Source organism: Plectropomus leopardus, chromosome 16 (assembly GCF_008729295.1).
Source record: "Plectropomus leopardus isolate mb chromosome 16, YSFRI_Pleo_2.0, whole genome shotgun sequence".
NCBI classification, from domain to species: domain Eukaryota; kingdom Metazoa; phylum Chordata; class Actinopteri; order Perciformes; family Serranidae; genus Plectropomus; species Plectropomus leopardus.
The window spans coordinates 26,307,789-26,331,976 of NC_056478.1; the positions used below are offsets into that span (position 1 = coordinate 26,307,789).

The 24,188-nt window shown below is 41.0% G+C and overlaps 1 protein-coding gene across 1 annotated transcript in view; it reads left to right on the plus strand.

Annotated features, from left to right (window-relative positions):
* enah (ENAH actin regulator) overlaps positions 1-24,188 on the plus strand; it is a 92,519-nt gene that overhangs the window by 21,066 nt on the left and 47,265 nt on the right. Inside the window, 1 exon segment of the mRNA XM_042503720.1 lies at positions 3,074-3,251. Coding sequence (XP_042359654.1) covers positions 3,074-3,251 — 178 coding nt within the window.

Sequence of the window (24,188 nt, forward strand, 5' to 3'; positions counted from 1 at the left end):
AGTCATGGAAAAGAGAAATGCAAAGAACAATGAAAACACTTTTAAATATTCTTTGTATTGTATGTTTTTACACTACAAATGCTGCGTGGAGTTTTGACCTCCTCATAGGCATTCAAGCCATGTTATAGCCTATTATTTTTGTTGTAAAGCCACTGTCAATGAAACTCAACACTTCAATCTTTCACAGTAAAAGTGAACAGGTAAAGGGGTAGATTGTCTCCTTTGTGCAGCTGGAAAAAATCTGTGCAGGGAGAGTTGACTTCCAGTAGAAAAGTTGGGAAAGTCGACCTGAGTGGACTTATTTAATGATTGACAACAGTATTTATGTTGAAAAGAGAAACTAAGAGGAAGTGCTAACAATTAATTAATATGGGAGCAGATTAAAAAAATGTTTTACAAGAATTCACAATTAACCCTGAAATCCTGAAATTCACAAATAAGCTACAAACACCAGCTGAAGTTTGATCTTATCAAACAATCGACCTCTGGCATTTAAAGGGGACCCATAAGGCTCATTTTAAGGATTTTACAGAACATCTTTCAAGCGGAAATGTGACCCAGTATTGTGAAGATATTAACCGCATCAGCAAACAAAATTACATGTTTCCCTGATGTTAGCATGTAGCTACATGTAGCAGTGTACTTGCAGCTGGGGAATTACTTTAACGGAGTACAGCGACACTTTTTACCATTAAGAAAAAAATCCATAAAAGCTTTTGAATCAAAATCTTCACAACCAGACATGCTCCAGCAAGAATATTGATCTGAAATTTGGGAAAAAAATTGCAAAATCAGCAACCAAGTTTACATGTTTCTATGCATGTAGATACACACAGCTGTGCACTTGCATCCAGGAAATGACTATAATTGCACTTTCTACCATGAAAATCAGTGATAAAAAGCTTCTTAACCCAAATCTTCACAACCCCACATGTACCATATAATCTGAAATCAAGGAAAAATTAACGGCATCTGCAACTAAGAATTCATGTTTCCTTGACATTAGCATATAGCAGCATGTTGCAGTGTGTAATGTAAACACTTGCAGCGCTTGGAGCAGATGACCATATAAAGTTGTCCTGGAAAAAAACCCACCAACCCACTAAAAACAGTATTCAGACCAGTCTGAAGCCTGAGGTTCTTGTGCAAAGGAATCACTTTTACAAATGTTGACCTCATTATTTGAAACTTTGGCAACATTTAATAAGAACAGTCGACATTAAAATAATATGTCTATATATACTGTATATATATATATATATAAGAGAAAATATAGAAAAGCATAATAGACCTCTTTGATAAAGGGAATGGGACACCAGTGGGAGGACCGGCTGCGTTTGTGTTAGCGGTTCACACTCTGAGCTTCAGGCTGATTTTCAGTTTGTGTGGCACCGCAATCAAAAGATGCACATTTCCTCTGTTTGTTTTATTCACTGCCACCTACAATAAGCATCTAGAGTTGCACCATCTCAGTTCCCTCTCACATTTACTGGCTGCTTGTTTTCATACTCAGTCCTTCCACAGCAGAAGAACGTTTGTGGGAATCACTTCCCGCCTGCCAGAGAGACATTATAATAAGCACAGAAATTGATGCTAGATTATTTCTTGCTGGGTTCAAATAAATTTTGCCGGCATCAGCGCTAGACCTCGTTCTATAAACTAGCCGATTGGTTCCGGGTTTTAGTGCAAGAAGAGATGTTTATTGGCTAAAGAAATATTGAGCTCAGGAGAGAATATTACCTTTTTGAAGGCAGTTTAACCCATTGAAACCTGGGGGAATTTGCTTGATTTCTTTCAAAACATGGGAAGAATGCAATGAGCAACTTACGAAAAAATGACCCACAAAAAATTTGTAAAAAATACAAGAAAATTAACTTGAAATTAGCAAAAGGAAGCAAAAAAAATGAAGCCAACATTCAAACAACAAACAAAACAAAAACAAGAAAACAAACTGAAAAAAAAATACTCAACTCTACTCTACTAATTTCGTTTCTTGTCAAGTTGCTCATTACTTTTTTCAAAAGCAAATCAAATCAATATGCTCGATCAGTTCAAAGGTTTAAATACTTGTGAAAGGCAATTGAACGCAGCACAAGGAAAGTGATGTCGATCCAGGTTTCAAAGGGTTAATCTCTTTCATTACAGGGTTTCCGAAATCTTAACTAACCACGGGGCCCCGTAAAGATAAGCGTTGGACCACAGGGTCCCTGCAGGGAAATGTTTTAGATTCAGCCTCTTATTAGTCTGGACATGAGATGACACAGTGATTATGAATTTAATCCACTTTACACAATCTTTCAGGGTATTTCAGCTGTATCAGATGAAGTGTTTTTACATCATCCCAACGATTCATTAGCTGATTATGATGCAGATTAAAGATCCTGCTCTTCACATCGTGTGTCTGGAGGAAGTGGAGAGAGGAGAATCTGCTGTTGTCCCTCTGGTTCTCCGTCTCAATAACTGAGAGATGAGTAGCTTTCTGCTTGGCTGTTTGCCCAGGACGCTAAACACCCCCCCCCCCCGATATTAGCACCAAAAGCACCTTAAACACAGAGTGACGGGATCATAAAGTCACTTTACGAGCAGGTGAAACTGACCTTTTACCACATAATGGCTACAGAGTCTCGGCGTTGTTACCCTGTGTTTAATAAGATCGGGCTTTTTAGAGGGACAATATCAGGGAGTGTGTGAGTTTGTTGTGAATCATCTTCTGTCGGCTCCTGAGCTTGGCAGCAGGTGTAGTGTCACCACTGACAGGAAAAAGTGATTGACGCAGTGACACCGCGATATTTTCTCTCCCTGTTTTTGTGTCTCTATTTGAGCTACTAAGCCATAAATCTCAGTTCAGCCTTGAAACATGCTGTCAGGTTTCAGTTTTCCTAATCTTTTCCACAAGGCTATTTCCTGTCAGTTTAAGCTCTCAACACTTCAAAAACAGCTTTACAGGACTCCTGAGAGCCTGTTGTTCTTGGCCTCTCTGTAGATAAAGTATTTTGAACAGTTTCTCATTAATCATTACTAATCTAAAAAATGTTGTTGCCCCCCCCTCCTTGTTCATCATGGACATCTCCAGGTGGTGATAAACTGTGCCATTCCTAAGGGGCTGAAGTACAACCAGGCCACGCAGACCTTCCACCAGTGGCGCGACGCCCGGCAGGTCTATGGCCTCAACTTTGGCAGCAAGGAGGACGCCAATGTATTCGCCAGTGCCATGATGCACGCCCTGGAGGTGCTCAACTCCCAGGATGCAGGTAGGACTACCGGCTGCTGTTTTGTGTTCCCAAATGTTGTTACCAAAAAAACACATTTGGGTTGGAATGACAGTTTCAGACAGGGAGCAGGAGCACAACAAAACCCCCTGAAAGCCAGCCATTGAGTTATTTGGAGATGCCAGGTTCAGACAGACCGCAGGACTTTAGTTGAGCTGCCTTTCAAAGTGTCACAGAGCTCTATCTTTCTACTATCGCTGTTTGTAATAAGAAACAGGACAGTGTGATTTACATAATACTGTGTTTGTTATAAATGGACAAACAGTATAACAGGTAGTAGTTCCTGACAGGCGGTGCACAATTCACTGCTGAACTGAGCACCAGTCCACGTTGTGAAATTTACTTGAAAGTCCATGTGTTTTTTGGGGTGACAAAACAAGCCAGTCTCAAGAAACATTTAAACACGGAGATATAAAAACAAGATATGTCAGTTGTCCTTTTCATTATTGTGACCAACACATGAGGGCTTTTATTCTGAAGGTCTGAGAGATTTACATGAATCTAGTAATATAGAAGCTGTAATACACGAGGGAAGCTGTACTGCAGTGGCTGGGAACATTATTCGAAAGATGCAGGATAACTAAAGACATCTGTCAACAATAAAACCATTTTTATGTGGTGAAATATTTTCAGTGACATCTCTGAGTTAATCACAGGAAGCTCACCGCAGAGACTGAGGACTGTAGTCACTTGACTTGATTCAAACTTTGTGTCAGAGCCGACAGCCTGAGAGCCCAGCAGGCAGTTAATGATCGACGGCTCGTGGCAACAGCGTCAGTTAATGGGATGATTTGTTTATGAGTATCATTGAGCATGATCTGTGCTCACATCTGCCAGTCAGAGATCATTTATAAATCCTGTGTAGATCTGAGCATAAAAGAGGGAACGTCAGTAAGCTCGACACATGCACGTTCACTAAGCGCCATCGAATCCGGCCTCAAATATTTGCAGGCTGTAACTCCAGTGGCACAACACGACCTTGGTATTCATTACGTAGCTCCATCCTCTGGCTGTGCATCTTCATTTATCTTCAGCTGCCGGAAGGGATGGGAGGGGGAGGAGGGGAGGGAGAGCATTGTTACCCAGATGAGTGTTTGCGCTCAGATTCAGACTCCCAAAGCGAAGACTAATCTGCAGCTTCCATGTTTGAGGCAGAACTTGCAGCCGATTCCTCTCCTTCTCTCTTTTTTTTTTTTGTTTTCCTCTCCTAACAAAGACAAAGCAGAGGTTTTAATTGCACCCTCTTTGTATTTATGTGATCTCAGCATCCAGATGCTGCTCTGCATGACCTGCTGTGCCGCACACCCTCCACTCCAGAGTGCATCCCCTCCTCCCTCCCTGAGCCATGCCTCTCATCACACTCTAATCCCATCCGCTAATTAACCTGATAGGGATGCGCCTCATTATGCTAATGGTGCTACGAGGTGTGTGTGGTATGTTTGTGTGTGAGAGGACAAGAGATGGCAGAGTATCAGAGTTACAAAAGGAGAAACTCAGTTAAAAGGGAACTTTATCCATATATACTGTTCAAAAAAAAGCTCAATGGAGAAATAGCCCTTCCTAAGTCCCGCCCCCTTTGGCTCTGTGCTCCAATAACAGTAGAGCAAGCTGGCAGCTACCTTTGGGCTCCAATATTAACAAACTGGGCTGTTGACACTGGACACACTGTGAGTGTATCTGGCAGAAAGACACACTAATAATATAAAATGCATGACATAAAGGATATGTCATATCGTAGACATTACCTGAATTCTTGAAATAACAGAATATGCATCACATGCTTACGTGTCTGAGGAAGGCAGAGTGGTTTATTAAATTATTTTTCTCTGTGAATCAATTCAGTTCATTTTGTGATTTAACTACCCAACTCAGTTACATGAGATGTGTGTTGTTTTTGGAAATATGACTCATATATAATCATAGAAACTCTAGAAGTGTATGTCGCAACTTTTTCACCATGTTTTCGTGTTAAAAAGTATGCAAAAATCACAGTAAATCATATTATAAAATTGCAATACTTAAAAAAATCACAATTCTAACAAATTGGCACCCATGTATCATGATGGTATCAGACTGTGAGATATCAGACACACCCCTGTCCTGCCTAACCACAGATGAATCGTTGTGTATTGGGGATGCTGTGGCTCCTATAGAGTGTGACCTGAATGTGTAATCAGTGATAGATCCACAGTCTCATACTATGGTGTTTGTTAGGCAGAGAAGAGTCTTACTAGCAAACAGCACCGCCTCAGGCACTTTCCTCCACTCTTATTATTTTCTCACTTCTTGCTCCCTCATCTCTAGCTCTTCTCTTCCCTCTTCAGCGGCATTTCCATTTTTTTACCTCGCCTGATCTCCCCCGACTCCCTCTCTGCCACTAATGCTCCTCACACCCCGCTTTCCTTCCCTCCCTCCTTCCCCTCGTTCAGCGGCGCAGTGAGCTGCATACAGAAGCCACGGGAAGGCGACAGGGTTTCCCCTTTCACTCCCACTGTTTCGCTACTGTATTTCTGTCCTGACAGCTGCTCTCGGTGGCGCCTATTTCAGCCGTAGTCATCTGTGGACCTGACAATCCTCCCCTCCATCACTCACTCCTGCCACATGACAGCATCTGAGCCGGATCGCTCTTTCGTTGCATGTGCTGATATGCGCCAATGCGAATGATTTAGCGGAAGCTTTTAATAATCTGCTTCATGCCTTAACTGTGACCTTTCTGGCTCAGTGCCAACATCTTTACTGTATTACATTAGCATGTTAGGAAGAAAAAAAAGCTGCCATCTGTTTGACTTGTTTTGTGGTTCTCTCGCAAGCAAATAAGCAAGTGTTGATTTATGACGTGGTGCTGTAAAGGCGCTATCTAAAGCTTTTATCTGAAGTGCTTTAGAGTACCTGTAAATATTAGTGACCTGATCCAGTGTTCACACTCCTCAGGTCCAGGTCGATAATCAATGGAGATGTAAATCCTCAGGTAACAATCCACAGTGAGGACGCTTAAATGGAACGAGACAAACTGCTCAGTAATGGCAGAAATTCTCCGAGCCAGCTCTTCAATGGAGCATCATCTTTGCAGCTGCTGGAACATTTACAGAATCTTCACTGTGATTTATGTTGTGCTGGTGGCCTGTGGGTGCTTTTATTCTGGGCCTGAGAGCACACTGAGCAGCCTTCACATATTTATAAGACTGGTATCTGCTGTAATGGAGAGTGGAAAGGAGATGAGGAGACGTTTAAATCTAAACAACATCTTTTACTTTTTCAAGCTGTACTTGAGAAATCACTTTCCCATTCATCGTCCTGTTTTACAACATTTCAAGTGTTAGGTTCCAAATGAAACAAAAAAAGAATTGCCACAACATTTAATAAAGCCAAAGCATGTGCACATACATATGAGATGAGACATATGGATGAACATCTTAACTTGACTGGCTGGCAAAGGCACACAACTACGAGACGGTAATTCTAATTTATGTGCAGAAATGTACAGTGAGAACATGGCTCCGCTGACCCGTCCTCCAGCCACCACAGGGTGCTGCTGCACCTCCTGTGCTTCCATCTGATTCATGTAGCTCCATGCTCAGTGATGCAGTGGGCGACTGTCACCGGCTGTGAAAATCATGTGTATGTGAGGTTAGAGGGCACATTTTTATTGTGTGTGGAGATGATGTAAAGAAGCAGCGCGGGGCAGACACGTACTGACACAGTTACGGTTACAACAAAGAGTTGCTCTGATAAATGAGACCGATGCGATTTATTCCTGGAATGGACGTCTCTAGGATTTTAGGATATTAGGTGCTTAGTTTGGACCTCTTGTCGGGGCTGTGTGGGGATCCTCCACTGGCACTTTTTTTGATAAACCATCTCTATTTTGATGCTTTTTTATGCAGTCTGACACCATACTAAAAGTACAGAACCAGTTCCCAGTGTGAATCACTTTATTTATATTGTGATTTAGAAAATGGTTGGGGGTCCATCCTTTTCTGTGATCTATCTCCGCTTTGTTGAGTCAAGAGTGTGTGTGTGTGTGTGTGTGTCTCTGTGTGTGTGTGTGTGTGTGTGTGTGTGTGTGTGTGTGTGTGTGTGTGTGTGTGTGTGTGTGTGTGCGCGCGTCTGCTCTTCTAAGCCATGAAGGAATGTGTGAGTAAGCTATTGAACAAAGCACAGAATAGTTTCCATCTTACAGAAGCGAGTGGACGTGGCGACGTGTGTATTTACGTGTGTGCATCTAATAGGGCTATTAAAATCATGACACACACACATAGCTTTGTGTCTGTTTACAGTAGGTGTGTGCACACACACCACACAATTTCATCACCTGGCCTTACGTCAGTGAAACAGCCTGCATCTTGACTTTATCGTTAGTGTTGAGTCAGAAGGACAGCAGAGTCTCTTCCTCTGACTCCGAGTGAAAAAACTGTGAGCTCACACACAGTCGAGTGCAGGTCCAGTCGCTCACATTGTGTTTATCCGTGTTTCTCTTTTCTCCTAAAAAGGCGAAAGTAGAGCGGGATGGATGGCCGGGTTCAGGAGAGGGAGGGACGGGTCACAGGCCGCTGGGCGTCTGTCTCTGTTGTGGTCTGGCCAATAATCCTCTCCTGCCAGGTCAGGACGGGGGGGGGGGGGTGACAACGAGGTGAAGGGTACACACTGATGGATGGATATAAATGTGACAAATATCTCTAAGATTCTCTGAATGGAAACAAGTTTTGGAAAGATTTGTTTATGAAGTTTCATGTTCCAGGACGATAACACTGTGTCCTGTGTGTCCCCCTCTTTGAACCTTGTTGAATAAAGGGTCAGAAAAACAACGCTGTCCTGGCCTGACCTGTGCCGTTGTATTAGATGTGTGTGAGCGCTCGCCGCTTATAAAAGCACTCTGTTAAAACAGCTACAGGAGGAGCGTGAGCAGCAGCATGATCATCGGCCTCATCAGTCGGTGGGATTGGATGAAGTTCAGCACCCCCACAGCTGAATATTTAGGCCTGCTTTTATGCATATTTTTCTCTATGTGCCTCTTTTTTTTTTTTTGTTGGACTGTTTTGGTCAGTTTCAGGAGGAAGAGTGAAAGGGGGGCCTCTGGGGCTCCAGTCCAGAATTTTCTCTCTAATGACCCAAATCCTTTAGTTTTTTTCTTTAATTATTGTTTTCTTTGTTATTATTATTTTTCTTAAATGTTTCCCTGACAAACTCTTTACAATTATATAAAACAAGGAAACCAAAGAACCAGAGAACATTTGGCTATTTTTGCATGATACTGTACACATCTGAGATTATGGATTGATTTTTGAAATTGTTATTTAATTTCCTGTTGATTGACTAAACAAGATATTGAATAGCTGTAATTCTGCAGTAGTGAAGCGAGTCAGACGACATTTCTCTTACTGGCCTTTTCTGTGGTTTTTTTGACAAGCAATCAGTAAGATCAGATTCTATTTGGGGCTGAATATTTTTTTTTGCAACATCAGATAAAAATGAAAATCATGATTTTGAAATTATATATAAACCAGCGTTGACACCTTAAGAAATGGCACCTGATAAAGTGAAATTATAAGCCACGTTCTAGGTTTAAACAAAAATATCTCAGTCAGGGTTTCTGGGTGCTTTTTAGAAACAGGAAGTTTATCTTATTAGTTATGTACACTAACTGTGGTTTAAAAGAAAATGATGAACTTGTCAAAATTTTACAAGATTACAGTATTTAACATGAGCAGTAAGTAGAAATAGAGCCCAGTGCTGGATTCTTTGCTTTCAGCAAGTGAAAACATAAATATCACTATGTTGAAAGTAAAATATGAAAAGTAAAAACACTCAAAAAATAGAATGATCTCATTTAAACTATTACATCATTAGCTATAGGTTATTATTAGATCATAAATATCGATGAATTATTGTGTCAGCAGCACTTTTAGACTTGGCAGTAGCTTGTCTCCACGGAGACATGTGAAAGTTAACTTATTTTCAGTTTTTATGGCCCCTGCCAACAGTGCTCCCCGTGGCTCCCCGTCATGTGAACGCTTTGTGGGGAGGCGGGGGCTGAAACCTGAGAGAGGCAGAGACACACAGAGGGACACTTCATCCCCGTCCCATAGAAACAGCCGACGTCCCCCGGGCACGACTGGTTTGTTTTTGCAGGTCAGGATGATGTAAACATTTCGGGGTACGGCGGCCCCTCCGACAGAGCGCCACATCAGTCTGGCATGTGTTTGTGCTCAGCGGATCGTGACAGCGCGTGACCCCTCCATCTGTCCACCTGCCCCACTTTTCTTTTTCTTGATGAGCTCATGGTCTCTGGCAGCAGACCCCCCCCCCCCGGTTGGCAAAGTGGTAGACTACACACTTGCAGCACAGCTGGAACACAGCAGACAGCGACGCAGACATTGGAAGAGACAGACATACTAGTAAAGAGAGCAAGGCTTGGAAAGACATCAGAAAGGGAAGGCAAAGAAGTGAGCAGAAAGAGTTAATAAGAAAGTTGTGAGAAAGTGAAAAAGTAAGTGAGAGGAAAGGAAAGCTCAGAGGTCACCAGTTTCTTTCGATATTTTCCGACTGCTGCTGCTAGTGGCTTGATAAAGCAACGACCCCCTAAGGCCCCATCACTGAGGTATCCGCAGACATGCCTGCTGCAGCTAGAGTTCACCGATTCCCCCAGGATCGACAGAAGATCAGCCGTGCTCAAATCATCCTGAGGAGTGAGTAGAGCAGAACTGTTTGTTCCTGAAGGCAACTCTCGTGTCTGTCTTTGTCTTCTGAACGACATCAGAATCCACAGGACTGAACTGCAGTATAGGTTTGTTTGGGTAAAATGGCTGCTGAAATTATTAGTCAATTAGTGAATATTTCCTCATCAACATTCTCTGGTTCCTTATAAACATGAGGATTTTTTTTAATTAAGTTATTTAAGTCTTTGGGGTTTTGGACCTAATCACACAGTGATTTGAATACATAGGTATGAAAAACTGAAAGGCATTTTTCGACATTTTCTGACTTTCAAACTACATCATTAATTGACACATTAATTGATTATGAAGATGATTGCAACCCCACATACAACAGCAATGTATAAAATATCAGTTATCAATGATGCACCAATCTGGTTACTGAAATGGTTTTGGTCAAAGGCTGCATAAGAACTAACGGACATAGCGCTGTTACATCAGCCACTGGTTTGCAGACTCCAGTTTTGCAGCCTCAAGTTCAGCTTTTCGCTGTTGCCATCCCAGATTTTTGCAAACAAAATGTTACAATTACCTTTCATGAACTGAAAACACAAATAATGATAGCTATGGCTACACTTATACTCTGTAAATCTGGAGTTACAACATGGTTACTGTGGTATAGCATTTTGTCAACACAACTGTACACCCAGCTGTCACTCAAAGTGTCCACGCCCTTAATTATGTTTAACTTTAAGCCTGAATAAAATGTAAATAAGCGAGTTATATAAAAGGCCAAAACCATCAAAGCTTGAGGCTGTAAACATATTTATTTATAATGTCAAACTGGGCATTTTTACATGAGGGTCTATGGAGATTGACTCAGTTTTGGAGCCAGCCCCAAGTGGTCATAAGAGGAACTGCAGTTTTTGGCACTTTTGCATTTGCTTCATTTTTAGCCCTGAAGGTTGCCGCTTGGTTTTGGTGCTTTTACTGATGCCCAACACTTTATTCTAGGAATCAGGATGTGACTGATCTGATAATATGTAATATTGTATAATAGTGAAAGAACATACTAGATATTTTAGCCCACATAATGTTGGAATATGACCATCTTTGCCTGTAGTTAAGGTTGTTTGTGTTACTTGCTAAAGTTAGATATACATACTTGAAGTTGTAAAAATAAAAAGAACTTATCTTTCATTACCCAAACAGTCAGTCAGGAGAGAAAAGTGTAGACTGAGTTCATCCCTACTCAGTTTCATGCAGTTAAATTAAACATCACACATAAATGTATTCCACCGCTGCTTTCTTGTACAAGTAATTAAGTGTGTGAAACATCCATGTGTGTGTGTGCCAGTTCGTGTTTCAGCGTTTAGCAGTTCTGTCCCACGAGCCTCAGACACATTTTAGCCGGAAGCAAGGCCTCCATAGAGACTTCCTGTCATTGGCTACAGAGCAATTCTGTCATTTCATTGGTTAAGCTGCGCTCCAGTTGTCATGTAGCAACAGTGTGAAGAGGCTGGAGGGAGGACTGCCCACAGTTGCCATGGTCTCCTGATCTTTGGGAGAGAGGTTTAAGTTTAATTGTGCAAGTGAGACACAGCATGAATGTATCTTGGTGTGTAGTGTGTCAATAGTGTGTGTGTGGATTTCTTTGGCAGGGTACTAAAGTGTATGCTGAAGTTATACAAATGCCAATAAACAAAAGTATAAGCCGCTATTGGAGCGACATAAGAGCTTTTCTAATTCTGATGAATAAACATGACCAAGAAATCCCAAACATTAAAAAAACACGAGCAAGTTTAAGTATGTATTGTAGCATGCCATGGGTAAGCACCAGCCTGGTTCCAGACCTCACAATAGCTGCTTACATCTCTGATTTAAAGAGGTCTGCTGTTGTGCTGTGTAACAGTTCTTTCCCCAGTGGAGGAAGTGAAGCTTTGCAGAAAGCATTGCGGCTCATACACACTTTTACTGCCTAGAAAACACGAGTTTGGGCGCAGGTTACTTGTGGCACTTTCATGGGGCCTGGAGGCAGGTTGCGCCTGATGTTGCCAAGTGACTCTAACCAGCACCATATCATAGCCTACTCTCTAGAAAGTTCTGAAGAGTTCTGTATTGATCTTCCTCCAGGAATTGGTTATGAAAGGGGGTCTTTGCTGCTTTTCAACCAGCTTTGTATCCTAACAGTGTGGGCAGTATGAGTAAATGAACTATGATAAACTTTACTCGATCTTGCCTGTGCCAAGATCTCCCAGCTCAGGATTGTTGCTGGCTCTAAGGCTGTTGCTCAAACTATGCATTTTTGCCTATCCATAACCGTCTTGGTTACTCTTGCTAGTTATTTAGTGTTTGAGTCCACTGTTCTAACAATCACCAGCTCTGGTTGGTCGAAATAAATCTTTTATTCACCAAGTTAGATGTGAAAAACATGATGTTATTTCCCCTGTTGCTGGCTGTTTACATTCCTGTAACTTATCCCTCCACCACTAAGTGTTGCTGTGTCTGGTGGTTTGTGCTGTGCACTACATACAATGAATTTAATAGAAAGAGGAGCGTCTGTATTTATGACAGTATTGAAAAACATAGCTGCGGGATTTTGAAATACCCGGGTATACCTCAATAGCGTGATAACGCCCAAGCCTACTAGGTGGCACTAAAATGATCAACTTCTCTTCCTTATTTAACACAGACTGATATTTACGGATTAAAGGAAAGATATCTGCTCGCGGTATTTTGTTGTTGCACATGCAGTGTGCTGCGTTCCAAAAATTGAAGTTTGTTTATTTCAGGACGCAGCGATCACACCCTGAAAAATGGACATTTAAGAACTCTTGCTTGCTGCAAAAGCATTACTCTTGCTTTGGAGCATGCCCTCTGAGCATTTACATGGACAACAATAGATTTGAGGATGCAAAAAACACAGCAGAATGCGGTTGTCAGCTTTCTGTGCAAAAGCCAAAAGTATAAAGACAGAAAAGTGGTAGGTGAGGTGTTAGAGAAATTAATCATCTTTTATGAGCAAACCATGTAATGGAGACACAGATTCGACATTACCTCAAACCTGGTTTGGCTTTTCTCTCTACAATTTCCTGCTTCTTATCTGCAGGAATTCACACAGATACTAATATATCTGCAGTAGACTAATATTCGCCACTAAGTGAGACAAAAGGTTTCTCATTATGTCTTGAATACGGAATAATAATAAATGACCCAAAACTGTTCCAACACAAAAACACTCAGAACTTGACATTGCTTTCCCACAACTCAGTTGTCCATCTTTTGGGATTGAATATCTTCACGTCTCGCCAGTGACTAAAGTAGCCATATTACCAAGCTTACATGGGGATCTGTAAAAGCCAGGACAGGTATTGGAAATCATCGAGACTGATCGCATGTTCTAGTAAAATTGCTTCTTTGTCTTTATTCGGATGTTGCATCTAAAATGCTTCCATCTCATTTTCCACAGTGAGACCTTAACGTGTCTTGAGCATTCAGTCCTGGGTTAGAAAAATGATTATTGAGCCATCTTCTGACACTTCTGTCATGTTTTGAGCTGAACAGATGTAAACAACCATGAGTTGTGTGTTCGGGCAGTTGTTGTCTGTATTTGAAAAGCAAGTAACAACACTGAAGAATGATCAAATCCCAGACTTGGTAATTTTCTATCCATAAAACTCCAAATTGAACTGGAAGAAGTCATAACAAAACCAACATTTCTACATTCATGTCATGCCACTAACCATAATTGTGTATTTGTTGAGATCTCTAGAAGTTTGATGCAGGCAGCAAAAATGCTCTGACGGATAAAATATCTGTATGAAATATGCTGTCAGCTCTGATGATGAATTATATACCAGTGGCATGCCCCTTCCTCTCCTTTTGAAATGATCTGCCGCTGTCCCTTATAATTTAGTGTCAACAAAAATGAGCCTTTTCACTATTTATCGAGCCAGTTGTGAATGATCGGAGAATCCGTTCAGCGGAGAAGCTGATGGGGCATATTTGTGCGCAGCTGCCTCCTCCTGTGCTTCTTTCCTCGTTTCCCCCTTGATTTTCCTCCCCAGTTCATCATGTTCTTTTCTCTTTCTTTATATTATTCAGGCTTTTACAATGGAGAATACATGTAGGAGGAGATGGTGGAAAGCTACATCTGTCTTTGTCACTGTCTGGCTGTGCATTTCACACACTGCAGTTCAAAGGATTTGGTCTTTTTCGTTGCCATTAGCTTGGCGAGCTGATGATGAGTCATGCAGCGATGTATAATTCATGGCAGTATTGGTTTAGAGTGTCTAAAAGATGCTTATGGGTGAGTTGGAGGTTACAGCTACCTACACATCCCAGCCAGCCCCTTTCCTTCCTTGAAAAAATAAAATAAAATAAAATAAAACAGATTTTTGGCTTGGCTGATTATCGGGGCCAATATTTTGCTGATTATTTTTATCTGTATTTTATTTTAATGATCGCCGACAAGATTAATTAATAAAAAAAATGAAAAGAATGGGAGGAACTATTACTTTGTAAAACCTCAGGGAGCTATTTTTATTCATTCACTTTTTATTTAAAAGTTTCATTGACTTTATAAAAAAAGTTGCTGGGAACTTACTGTATATGATGTTGAAAGTCTCAGTTTTGATTAAACATTTGCCAAAGGCATTTAAACAAAGTTTTTTTTGTTGGAGTTTGTTATATTCTAAATTCTAAATATTGGCAGGAAGATTTTCATTTTTATTTTAAATGCATATCGGTTCCAAATGTCAATTATTAGTCCCATTAACTACTTTATAATCAGTATTGGTATTGGCCCTGACAAACCAATATCGGTCAACCCCTAATTTGAAACACTGTAAGCAATAATTTGGGCCCATCACTCAGTGTACTGAGATGGTTCGTACCGTTCAGTTTGGTGCAACAGAATTTAAACTTAAACCATGATTTGATCAGGTTTTAAAGTCAGTCTTTGCTGGTGCAATCCAACCTTAGTCATTCAGTTTACTTCTGTATTTAGTGGAGGCACTAAAACAGGAAATCTTCACCTTTTAGATGCTGGAAGCAACAAATTGGTGGCAATTTTCCTTGAACAACAATCTGTCATTAAAAAGTTAAAGGTTGGATGCTTTTAACTGCTTGTTTTTCCCAGGTCCATGACAAAAACACAACAAGTGCATACTAACTCTAATCCCCCAGTGAATATCCTGGTGTTTACCTTCACCCCTCAAGGGCGTCTAGAAGACCGGCCCACTTGTTGCCGGGCAGATCTGAAACTATAATAAGTACATGTTAGCAGGTTGTGTCACTCTGAGGATCGTCCGCCGCCATGTCACTGAAATATATTAACAGGGCAGTGGGTTGGAATCAAATGTCCAGCAGTCATCCATAGGAGCTGAGGACGGCAGAGGTGTAGATGTCGGTATCCTACTGCCCTTCTAGACATCCTGACTCCCTCAAGCCCCAAAATAATCCCTCAACTTGTAGGACATGGTGAAGGAGTCAAAGATAGGCACAGAAACAGACGGAGAACAGCTCTATTCACACTGGACCTACAGTAAATTCAATCTGTCTGTTAAAGAATCCAGTGCTCATTAAGATATTACTGTACTTTGATCAAGACAGAGCTCCTATGAAAATGCTAATCCTGTGTGAGTCAAACTCGCGTCTTTTTAAAGCTTGACCTCAAACATTCGGGGTATGAAATGAACCAAGAGAATTTCATCATCCAGTGTTACAAGAAGTTCATTCATCAGCTCATTAACTCATAAATTATTTATCAGGGCTCCCAGAGGCTTCGATTCTTCAGAATTTGTGGATTTAGAAAAAAAAAAAGAAGGTATTTTCTTGTTGATCAAAGTAAAGCATCGTAATTTCTTAGCGTGCCTCAGGACGCTGGAGGTTTGCTTTGTCAGAGCGGCACTTTCCAAAGAAATGACTTTGCAAGGTGAGGCCTACGGACATGACTTACAGTAACACTTTGAGTCCTTGAATCGCAATAAACAAGACACTGAAAGTCATCAAGAACTCCTTGAGCTAAATAGCCAAGAGTGTGTGTGTCTTAGCTTTGAGGTCCCTACTGTATCGATGGTGAGATGGTTTTAATGTAATGAAGACAATGATATGGTCAGCGGAGGTAAGACAAAGGACAGAGGTGCCGAGATAACAGTTGGAGTTGGAAGCCAAAAAGAGAATTTGAAGTGGGTCTTTGTGTGCCAGGTAGCCCATTTTCATTGGCTGTCTACTGTAATGGTTATTGATGGAGCGTCCTAATCAGACCTCAAAGAAGTATTTCCCATCTTCTGCTGGAAACACTGACCTCAGCAGGAAGCCGGTGAGGGAGACGCAGCAGCATAGGAGCCATTAGGCCGGCACATTCCCATCTGTGTTCCTCACACATTCTTTTAATTCTTCCTGCAGTGCAAACCTTTCGGTTTTTAGTCACAGGTGGTTTGGGCCTTTAGATCTGGGCCCAGATTTATTAAGTGTCTCAGAGGAGGAAATCAGTAGTAACTGAAAAATATCAGAGCAACATGTACTTAGTCCTAGGCAATTTATCGAAAACTCTGTTAACCTGGAAATGACTCATATCTCTGCCAATATTTCCAAGAGCTCCAAAGGCGTCTAAGCTTTTAGGAGCTGCCAGGAGATGGCTTAATGCTTTATGCTTCATGATAATAAGCTTATTGTTAGCTCACAGTTTTGACAAGAACTGTGACTTTTTATGTGACTGACCTTTGGCTGGTGCTTTTGGTAGACACCAGTGTCTTTACAACCTCATTCTTTTTTTGCAGTGGAACTTGATGATTGTGTCAGGACGAAGAATCAAACTTTGAAAGCTCTTTATTGCGATATAATAGCTCTTTTCAGTGCTTCATAAAGATAATGTGCCCAGCAAGGTCTTGTATTTGAATACTTTTATGTCCTCCTAACTGGTCACCTGATTAATTCTGACAAAAGATGTCACAACTGAATTTTAGCAGATAAAATCTAATAAAGTGTGTTAAATTAAATTTCTTAAATCAGTTAAACAGAGTTATAAAACTGGACACACTGTTAGACATCACATGACTAAATGTTCTCCCAACAAAGGGACTCAAATGAGCATTGACATTCAGAGCATTGCAGAAAACCACTATTTGCCATGTAAAGATATAGTGGAGTCCTGAGCAGAGAATGAAGTCATGCTACCTCTGTGTGTTTTCATCTGAGCTTCTCTGTTCGTTATTGTGGTTGACGGTCCAGCCGCATGTGCCTGTTTGTGCACTCCATGCACTAGCTAGCTAAACTGAATTGTACTAATAGCACAGTTTCTGCTGATATTGGGACGGCAGTGTCGTGAAAGCGTAGCACCAATCATCCAGTTCACTCCCTGGTTAACACCAATGACTGTCTATAAAGATGGACATCGCGTCTCCACTTCCTCTCACTGTAGAAAAATGAAGCCAAAATATTCCGGATAGAGCCCTGCCCATACTGCGTCTGACCAATCATGAGCAGCGCTATTGATCACGCCGACTGGCACACGCAGCTGTGAGTTTTCAGTTTGGCCCATTTCCTATCTGCTGACATCGGGACAGGGTTTATGACCCTTATAGCAGCCAGCCACCAGGGGGTGATTTGGATGTTTTGGCTTCACTTTGGGTGAGCTGTCATATCGTCCATCTTTATATACACTCTATGGTTAACAGTTAGCTCGTTTAGCACTGTTGCTGTTTTTGGCAATGTTCGCGCTGTTAGCACCATCAGTTGCTGGCTGCCTCCATGTTAAGAGCCATGTGCAGACAATCTCTCAATCATACATATGCCCCAAAAATGGCAGAGACCTCCTTTAAGTTAACGAATGATGTGATTAAAAGTGAAAGATGAGCGAAATGCATCAGCCCACAGATCATGTCACAATACACTGTTCTAGGCGTTGTTGGATTGGCAAATACTGTAGGATCAGTTCATGCAGTCAAACGACCTATGATCTTTGTTTGCATAAACATAGTTTACTGTGAATATCATTACGCCATATAAGCCATTTATTAATTTGGCCTCGTATTTTTGCATATATAATCGTTGTGGTTACCTCAGTTTCACATTTCCTCGACACGTAATGTCTACACTGTCACATTCCCTCTCTTGGAGGAATCAGTCAGTGTAGACAGAAATATATCCTACTCTGAAATAGGAATGTTTTTAGTCGTAGATTCTGTCTTGATAAAGACCAGCCAATATCTGATCCTGGCCCATGGCCCACATGTCATACTATTTACTAGAGGAATATGTTTCTATGGAGCAGTTGTCATTTTCTCCTCCTGCTCAGCCTGGGTTGTAGCCAATCACAAGATGTTGCTATAGATGCTTGGACGATGACATCATGAGCTAAATGTGATACAATATCTCCCTTTTGAAAAATGTGTCTGCCCTGTAATCCTTCTCTCTGTGCTGTTACCAGACGGTCTAAATAAACCTGGACGTCCTGATATATGTTACAGTCACGTAAACTTTGACAGAGTGAAGACAGTTGGAATTTCCTTTGCGTTTTGTCTGTGATTGCAGAGTGTGTACGTCATGTAGCTGTGAGCGTGAAGATTTACTGGCCTCGGTTCCCACCGGAGCCACACATGCTAAAAATGTACACACTCATCATACTGCGAGGCGCTTTGGATCAAAGCGTCTGAGCTTCATATATTATTCACAACCTCCGTGTGCTCTTTAGTCTGTTTGTGTCTGACGGGATGATGGATGGACGCACTGAACAAATGCTCATCCAGCACATATACAGAAACACCTTGACCTCCTGACAGGAGACACCGTCAGCTCCTCACTTACAAACATAGATGGATGGCAGCTCTGATGACAGGTTGTTTCTCTGGTGTGGGCAGGTAAAACAAAGGAGAATGACCCGTCCTTTACTTTGGTCCGTCCTTTTCCCAGACATCCTGACAAACAATCCCTCCTTTGGTGTTTGTCTTTTTGTCTTTTTTCGCGTCACCTGTTTTTCTCCTTTTTCTCCTACTTCTTCCGATCCAAGAATTACGTGTATCACAGCACCTACCTGCTGCAGCAGATTACAGACAGCTTTGTCAGCTACAGTGACACACAGTGACAGTGACAGGCAGGCAGTGCAAATAAAAAACAAGGTTTACTTTTTGCATAAAACCTGCTGTATATAGTTTAAGACCTTTTATGTTTTCTTATTTGTTGATGAGGTAATAACTTTTTTTACAGTGAACATCAAACTTTGTGTCACTGTGGGGACGGAGAGGCAGCCGTCTCTCTGCCTCATTTTGCAAGCAGCACTGTGTGTTTTTCATAGCTTTGCGATACAAAATCATAACCATGTTAAACTACGATCACTGTTTTTCTGTTTATTTTTAATGCTTCATTATATTTTGAAATGTACTCGACTGTGTTGATATTCAGCTGAAGAAATGTGCATTTCTGGAATGTGACTGAATAAAACTGCAATGTCAGTAACACGGACAACACTGTAAAATCTGACATGTTGATTTTATATAAAATAATCTCGGAAAACGATTGCCTTGAAAATGGAAAGTTATAATAATAATAACTAATATTATTTTATGTTGACTTTATGTCTAAGTGTTTTGTTTACTGGAAATTAAGCTGTACTTAATTATTTTTGTGAAGCTGTTGCAACTTAAAAATGACAACTGAAATTATAATGTTCTTTCTTAGTGTTAGCAACTGTGGGAAACCGAGTTATTCTGACTTGATCATTATGAAGATGATTTTGCCAATGATGAATGATGATGAGCAGTAAGTTGGTTGCAGCTGAGCTGAAAAAGGTGGTGACTGGGAGTGGTGGGGAGAGCGTTATAGGACTGTAGACAGCTGACCAGCAAGAGCAGACTGTGGGAAAAACCGCATATTTTTTCATGTAATTTCATTAATTAAGGGTTTATTTCAACCAAACCGGAGTTGGTGATTGACTAGGAAGACTAAGACAATTTTGATGAGTTTTATTTTGTTCATGTTAAGTTTGGATGAAGTTTGTTTTACAATGAGTTAACATGGCAAGTGGGGGTGTAATTTTAGCAACACAGGCAGCACACATAAATGCTATCATACATTGTATACCCTGCTGAAATGACAGGAACATATTCAGGTATAAAGAAATATATACGCCACAAGCCCATACTGTACTTTACAATACAGTTTATAAGGCAGTATGACATGTGATTAAACCCCAAATAGTATGGGCTACACGCCACCATGCTATAGTAGATATAACTGTGTTGTATAGCTGTAATTAGACTAACGTTATACTGTAAAACATTATGGGGGGTAGCCACAAATGTGGTGGAGCTTTGGCAAAGTTGCAATTTTCTTATGTTAGGCTGGGCCATTTTTGACTTTAAATTTTTATAATGCACTATGTCATTACACTAAATTACAGGACCACACATTTCTAAAATGCTGTAAAAGTTTGTCCCATCCAGATGGCAAAATAAGCTTATTTGTCCATTTTCAGACTGAAATTAGCAGTTTGCAGGATCCTCTATGGAAGCCTATTTCTGCCAGTGTGATTGGGAACAAAAAAGATCTCGTTGAGTCATTATAATGTCAAAGTTGCTCAAAATTATGAGAAACTCTTACATTAACGACTTACTTACTGCAAAATATTGACTTAGTAACTTAAAATAACAAGCAAGTTTTTCAAAACAATTAGAAACTTAAAAAAAAGAGTTTGTATCTCAAAATAAATGTTTCTCCTTATTTTTTAGATTCTTAGTCACTATTTTGTAAAAGTTATTATTTTGAGATACTAACTCATCATTCTGTTAAAGGTTTCTTATTATTTTGAGACATTATCTTTTGTCTTGTTTTTTAACACTGTGGGAAATGTTTAACACTTCAATAGCATGTCCTCCACAAAGAGAAAGAATCCTGTTCAATCGCTGCGATGAAACGTGTTGGCCAAACAAAACAGTGTAACATGAAAAGACAAAAGTCCTCATCGAGATAGAGGATAATTGGGGAAACTTCTTCTGGAAAAAAAAACATTGTTGAATTATTTAACTTGATTTCTTAATGCTGGGTGCATCACAAATAAAATTTCTATTCCCCTTCATGTTGTTGGGGTGGTCGTGCAGGAAGAGTGCTCTTTGCACACCTGTATTCAGACAGGCACTTAGGGAGAAGTTGAAGTTGAAACTTGCCGTAAATTCATAGAAACACACAAAAATAGTTACATTTATGTAACAGTGCTTGCATTCAGTAAATGTCAATGGTCTCCTGCAGCTAATATAGGCAAAAATCTTAGAGCAAAACTGTCTGCGTGACTAGAAAAGGTCTTTTCCTTTTATTTTGGTGACCCCACCCTTCATGTTGAACGCTACTTCCTGTGATCTGAATGAATTATTGAAAATAAAGATATGGAGTATCCTTCACTACATCGCTTCATACACACACTGGTAATGATATTGAGGCCAGCGGTGTCCTTCTCTGTATCCAGCGTATGAATAATAGATTGGATCCAGGAAGCACAAACTGGCCGACCAACCCATCAGGTAGAGAGTCCCACCACATCCTGTACGCATCTCTCTCTCTGTCTCTCTCTCTCTCTCTCTCTCTATTTCCGTCTCTCTCTGCCTTTTATGTTTCATCAGTTTGTTTCTCCTCTTTCTCTATCTCTGTCCGGCTCACACTCTCCGTCTTAATCCCCAGCTCAGTCTTCCTCTCCCTCTCTGCCTCTTTATGTTCATCCCTCCCTCCCATTCTCCATCCCTCCCTCTCCTCTTCCTTTGTTTCCATCAATTCTGATCTATTGGAGAGTCGGCACAAAGAACGACCACGCCAAGGCATTTCAGCATCATCTTTAAAGGTGTACCGTCAGGATATTAAGGCTTCACATTACAGAGGATAAACAACTTAACCGGCTGCTGCATCAGAAGAAGGCTCAGTATTTGTTATTATCTTCTCGTGGTGCAGCTGAACTTTATGACCATCAGACCTCCAGCAGTGTGGATGATGCAGGGCTGAGGCACAGGAAATTGAAAGGGAATTGAATTGGACCTTTTGGAAGCTTGAGCTATGGTTCTGTATGTGAGCTCCCAGGATTGTGCTGGGGGAGCTGGCAGCAGGGTGGTGGTCGCACTGAGGCCTGGCAACGGGTCAGACGGGGCCCCACATGGACTGTGGCGCTACGTTTGCTGCCAGAGGAGGCCCACACTGACGCTGCCTTCATGTAGGTACAGAGCCATGGGAACAGACTTCTATAGTTGGTTTACTGTTTGTGTGTGTGTTTAACATTTTAAGGTCGACATCGGCTAGAAAATGTTATTATCAGTTGTGGAATTATTCCTTTTATCATTACCCTCTTGTTTTTCTCCCTTTCAGTCCCGTAAACTATTATCAGCTTTGTCCTCCTGCTGTGGAGATATTACAAAGTAGCAGATAGTGATCTCATGGCCAGCTAATATACTGTAGCACAGCCCAGCCCAGTTTCTCTTTGTTCTCTGTCTGCTTTTGTCTGTAAATACCTCTTTTTTGGCTTTACTTCATGGCTTTTCTCTTTGCCCTGTCTTACCCAGTATTGTGTCAGATAATGTTTTTGGACGCGGGCCAAGCCTAAGTGCTGTTGTCTTAGGTCATTGAATCAATTCACGTCTTTTTAGTCCTTCCATTTTACGAGAAGAGAAAATGACTCAATGTCTGTTTGGAGAAGGCACCTTGAGAGTCAGTGAGTCTTGTGGGTATTGAGACATTAACACTGAGGCCTGATCCCATTTCTTATTTGTACCCCTACCTCTCATTTTGAAGTGCCCCTTTACCCCTTGGTATAGATATACAAGGGGCAGTGGCTGAAAACTTTCCCTAAGAAATGGGACAATCCCTCAAGACATTGATAGCGTTTACATAAACAGACCATGGCAATAATGGTATTATTACATTTGACATTTGCAATTTATCTAATACACGAACAACATAAGTGTCTCCATCAATCGATCAAACATGCCATCAAATAAACAATATCACTATCATTACCAGGCCACTAGTGGTGCTCTGTAGGCTAACATTAGCAACACGTGCAGCAGCTTCACTTCTGGACTTTAGTTAAGTTTCAGATCATCAAAGGTGGGAGGAATGCAAAATGGAAATATGTCAAATTGCATGATCGGCATGCAAAAATCAGGATTAACAATGTAATGGTAGCTAGCTAGTTAGCTGCTGAGACATCGGCAAACTACTAGCAAATTTTTGTTATGCTTGTTTGACAGAAAAATACTATAATACATTGAAACAACTTAAAACTATAAGATAATACAATGGTTACTGTCATGTTTAATTGTTACTTAAAGAAAATATATTGGTGCATTTCTTTTGTTGCTTGTTCAACCACCTTGCAGACTATTTCTTTTTCCACTGGAGCCGTTTTCTTACATTAAATCTGAAAATAAGTCAGGAAAATCAGGTCAGGACATTATCTGAAGTTTCTGTTTCACAAATGTAACACATATGATTGTCCATGTCGAAAAGCATTCTCACCCACTGAAAATGCTGTTTTTGGTTTTGGTGAGGGATGGCATCTGGGTAGAACGTGCAGCAGGCAAGACATGACATTGTTACACCATGGTCCCCTAGCCAGTTGGTAATTTGGTCCTAAATAACAGTCTCTTGCCGTTCCTTTAATTTTTCTGATGTTTCCAGGTCTGGCCCTTACTGACAGACGTTATTTAATATCATCAGTCCTCCAGTCTTCACACACAGATTTTGCATAATGGAGCTAATAGACAAAGTCAGAATTAACTGATTTTCACATATGGCTCCTCGGGGTTATGTCTAGATACTGTGAGGATTGCAAGGCAGGTGTGAATGGAGTGTGCCTCTCAGTTTTGAGGGCCATGTTGCCTTAACACTTCACCCTACCTCTAGTCAAGTCACCGTGCAAAATGGAGGGGTAAGGGCTAAGTGTTAGGGGCAAGGGGGACTGAGCCTTAGAAATGTGAGATGCCATAAAATTACAGTTCCTTGTGTTCAAATCGTTATATGATAAGATTTCTAATAGGGAAATGAAGCTTAAATGAATGCCAGGCAAGTTTATCTGATCTTAAGTCCTCCCTCCTGCCCCGCTAGGCTGCTGTCTGTGTTCTGTCATTAGCACATAAGCTCTATTAGAGCAGACAGTAACACAATTACACCCACAGGCAGCGGAAGATGGAGACGGGAGACCATGTCAGCAATTACAGTCGCAGAAATCGAGTGCCTGTGGACTCGACTTAATTCAATGCTATTTCAATGCAGCCCATACAAGAAGGAGAAC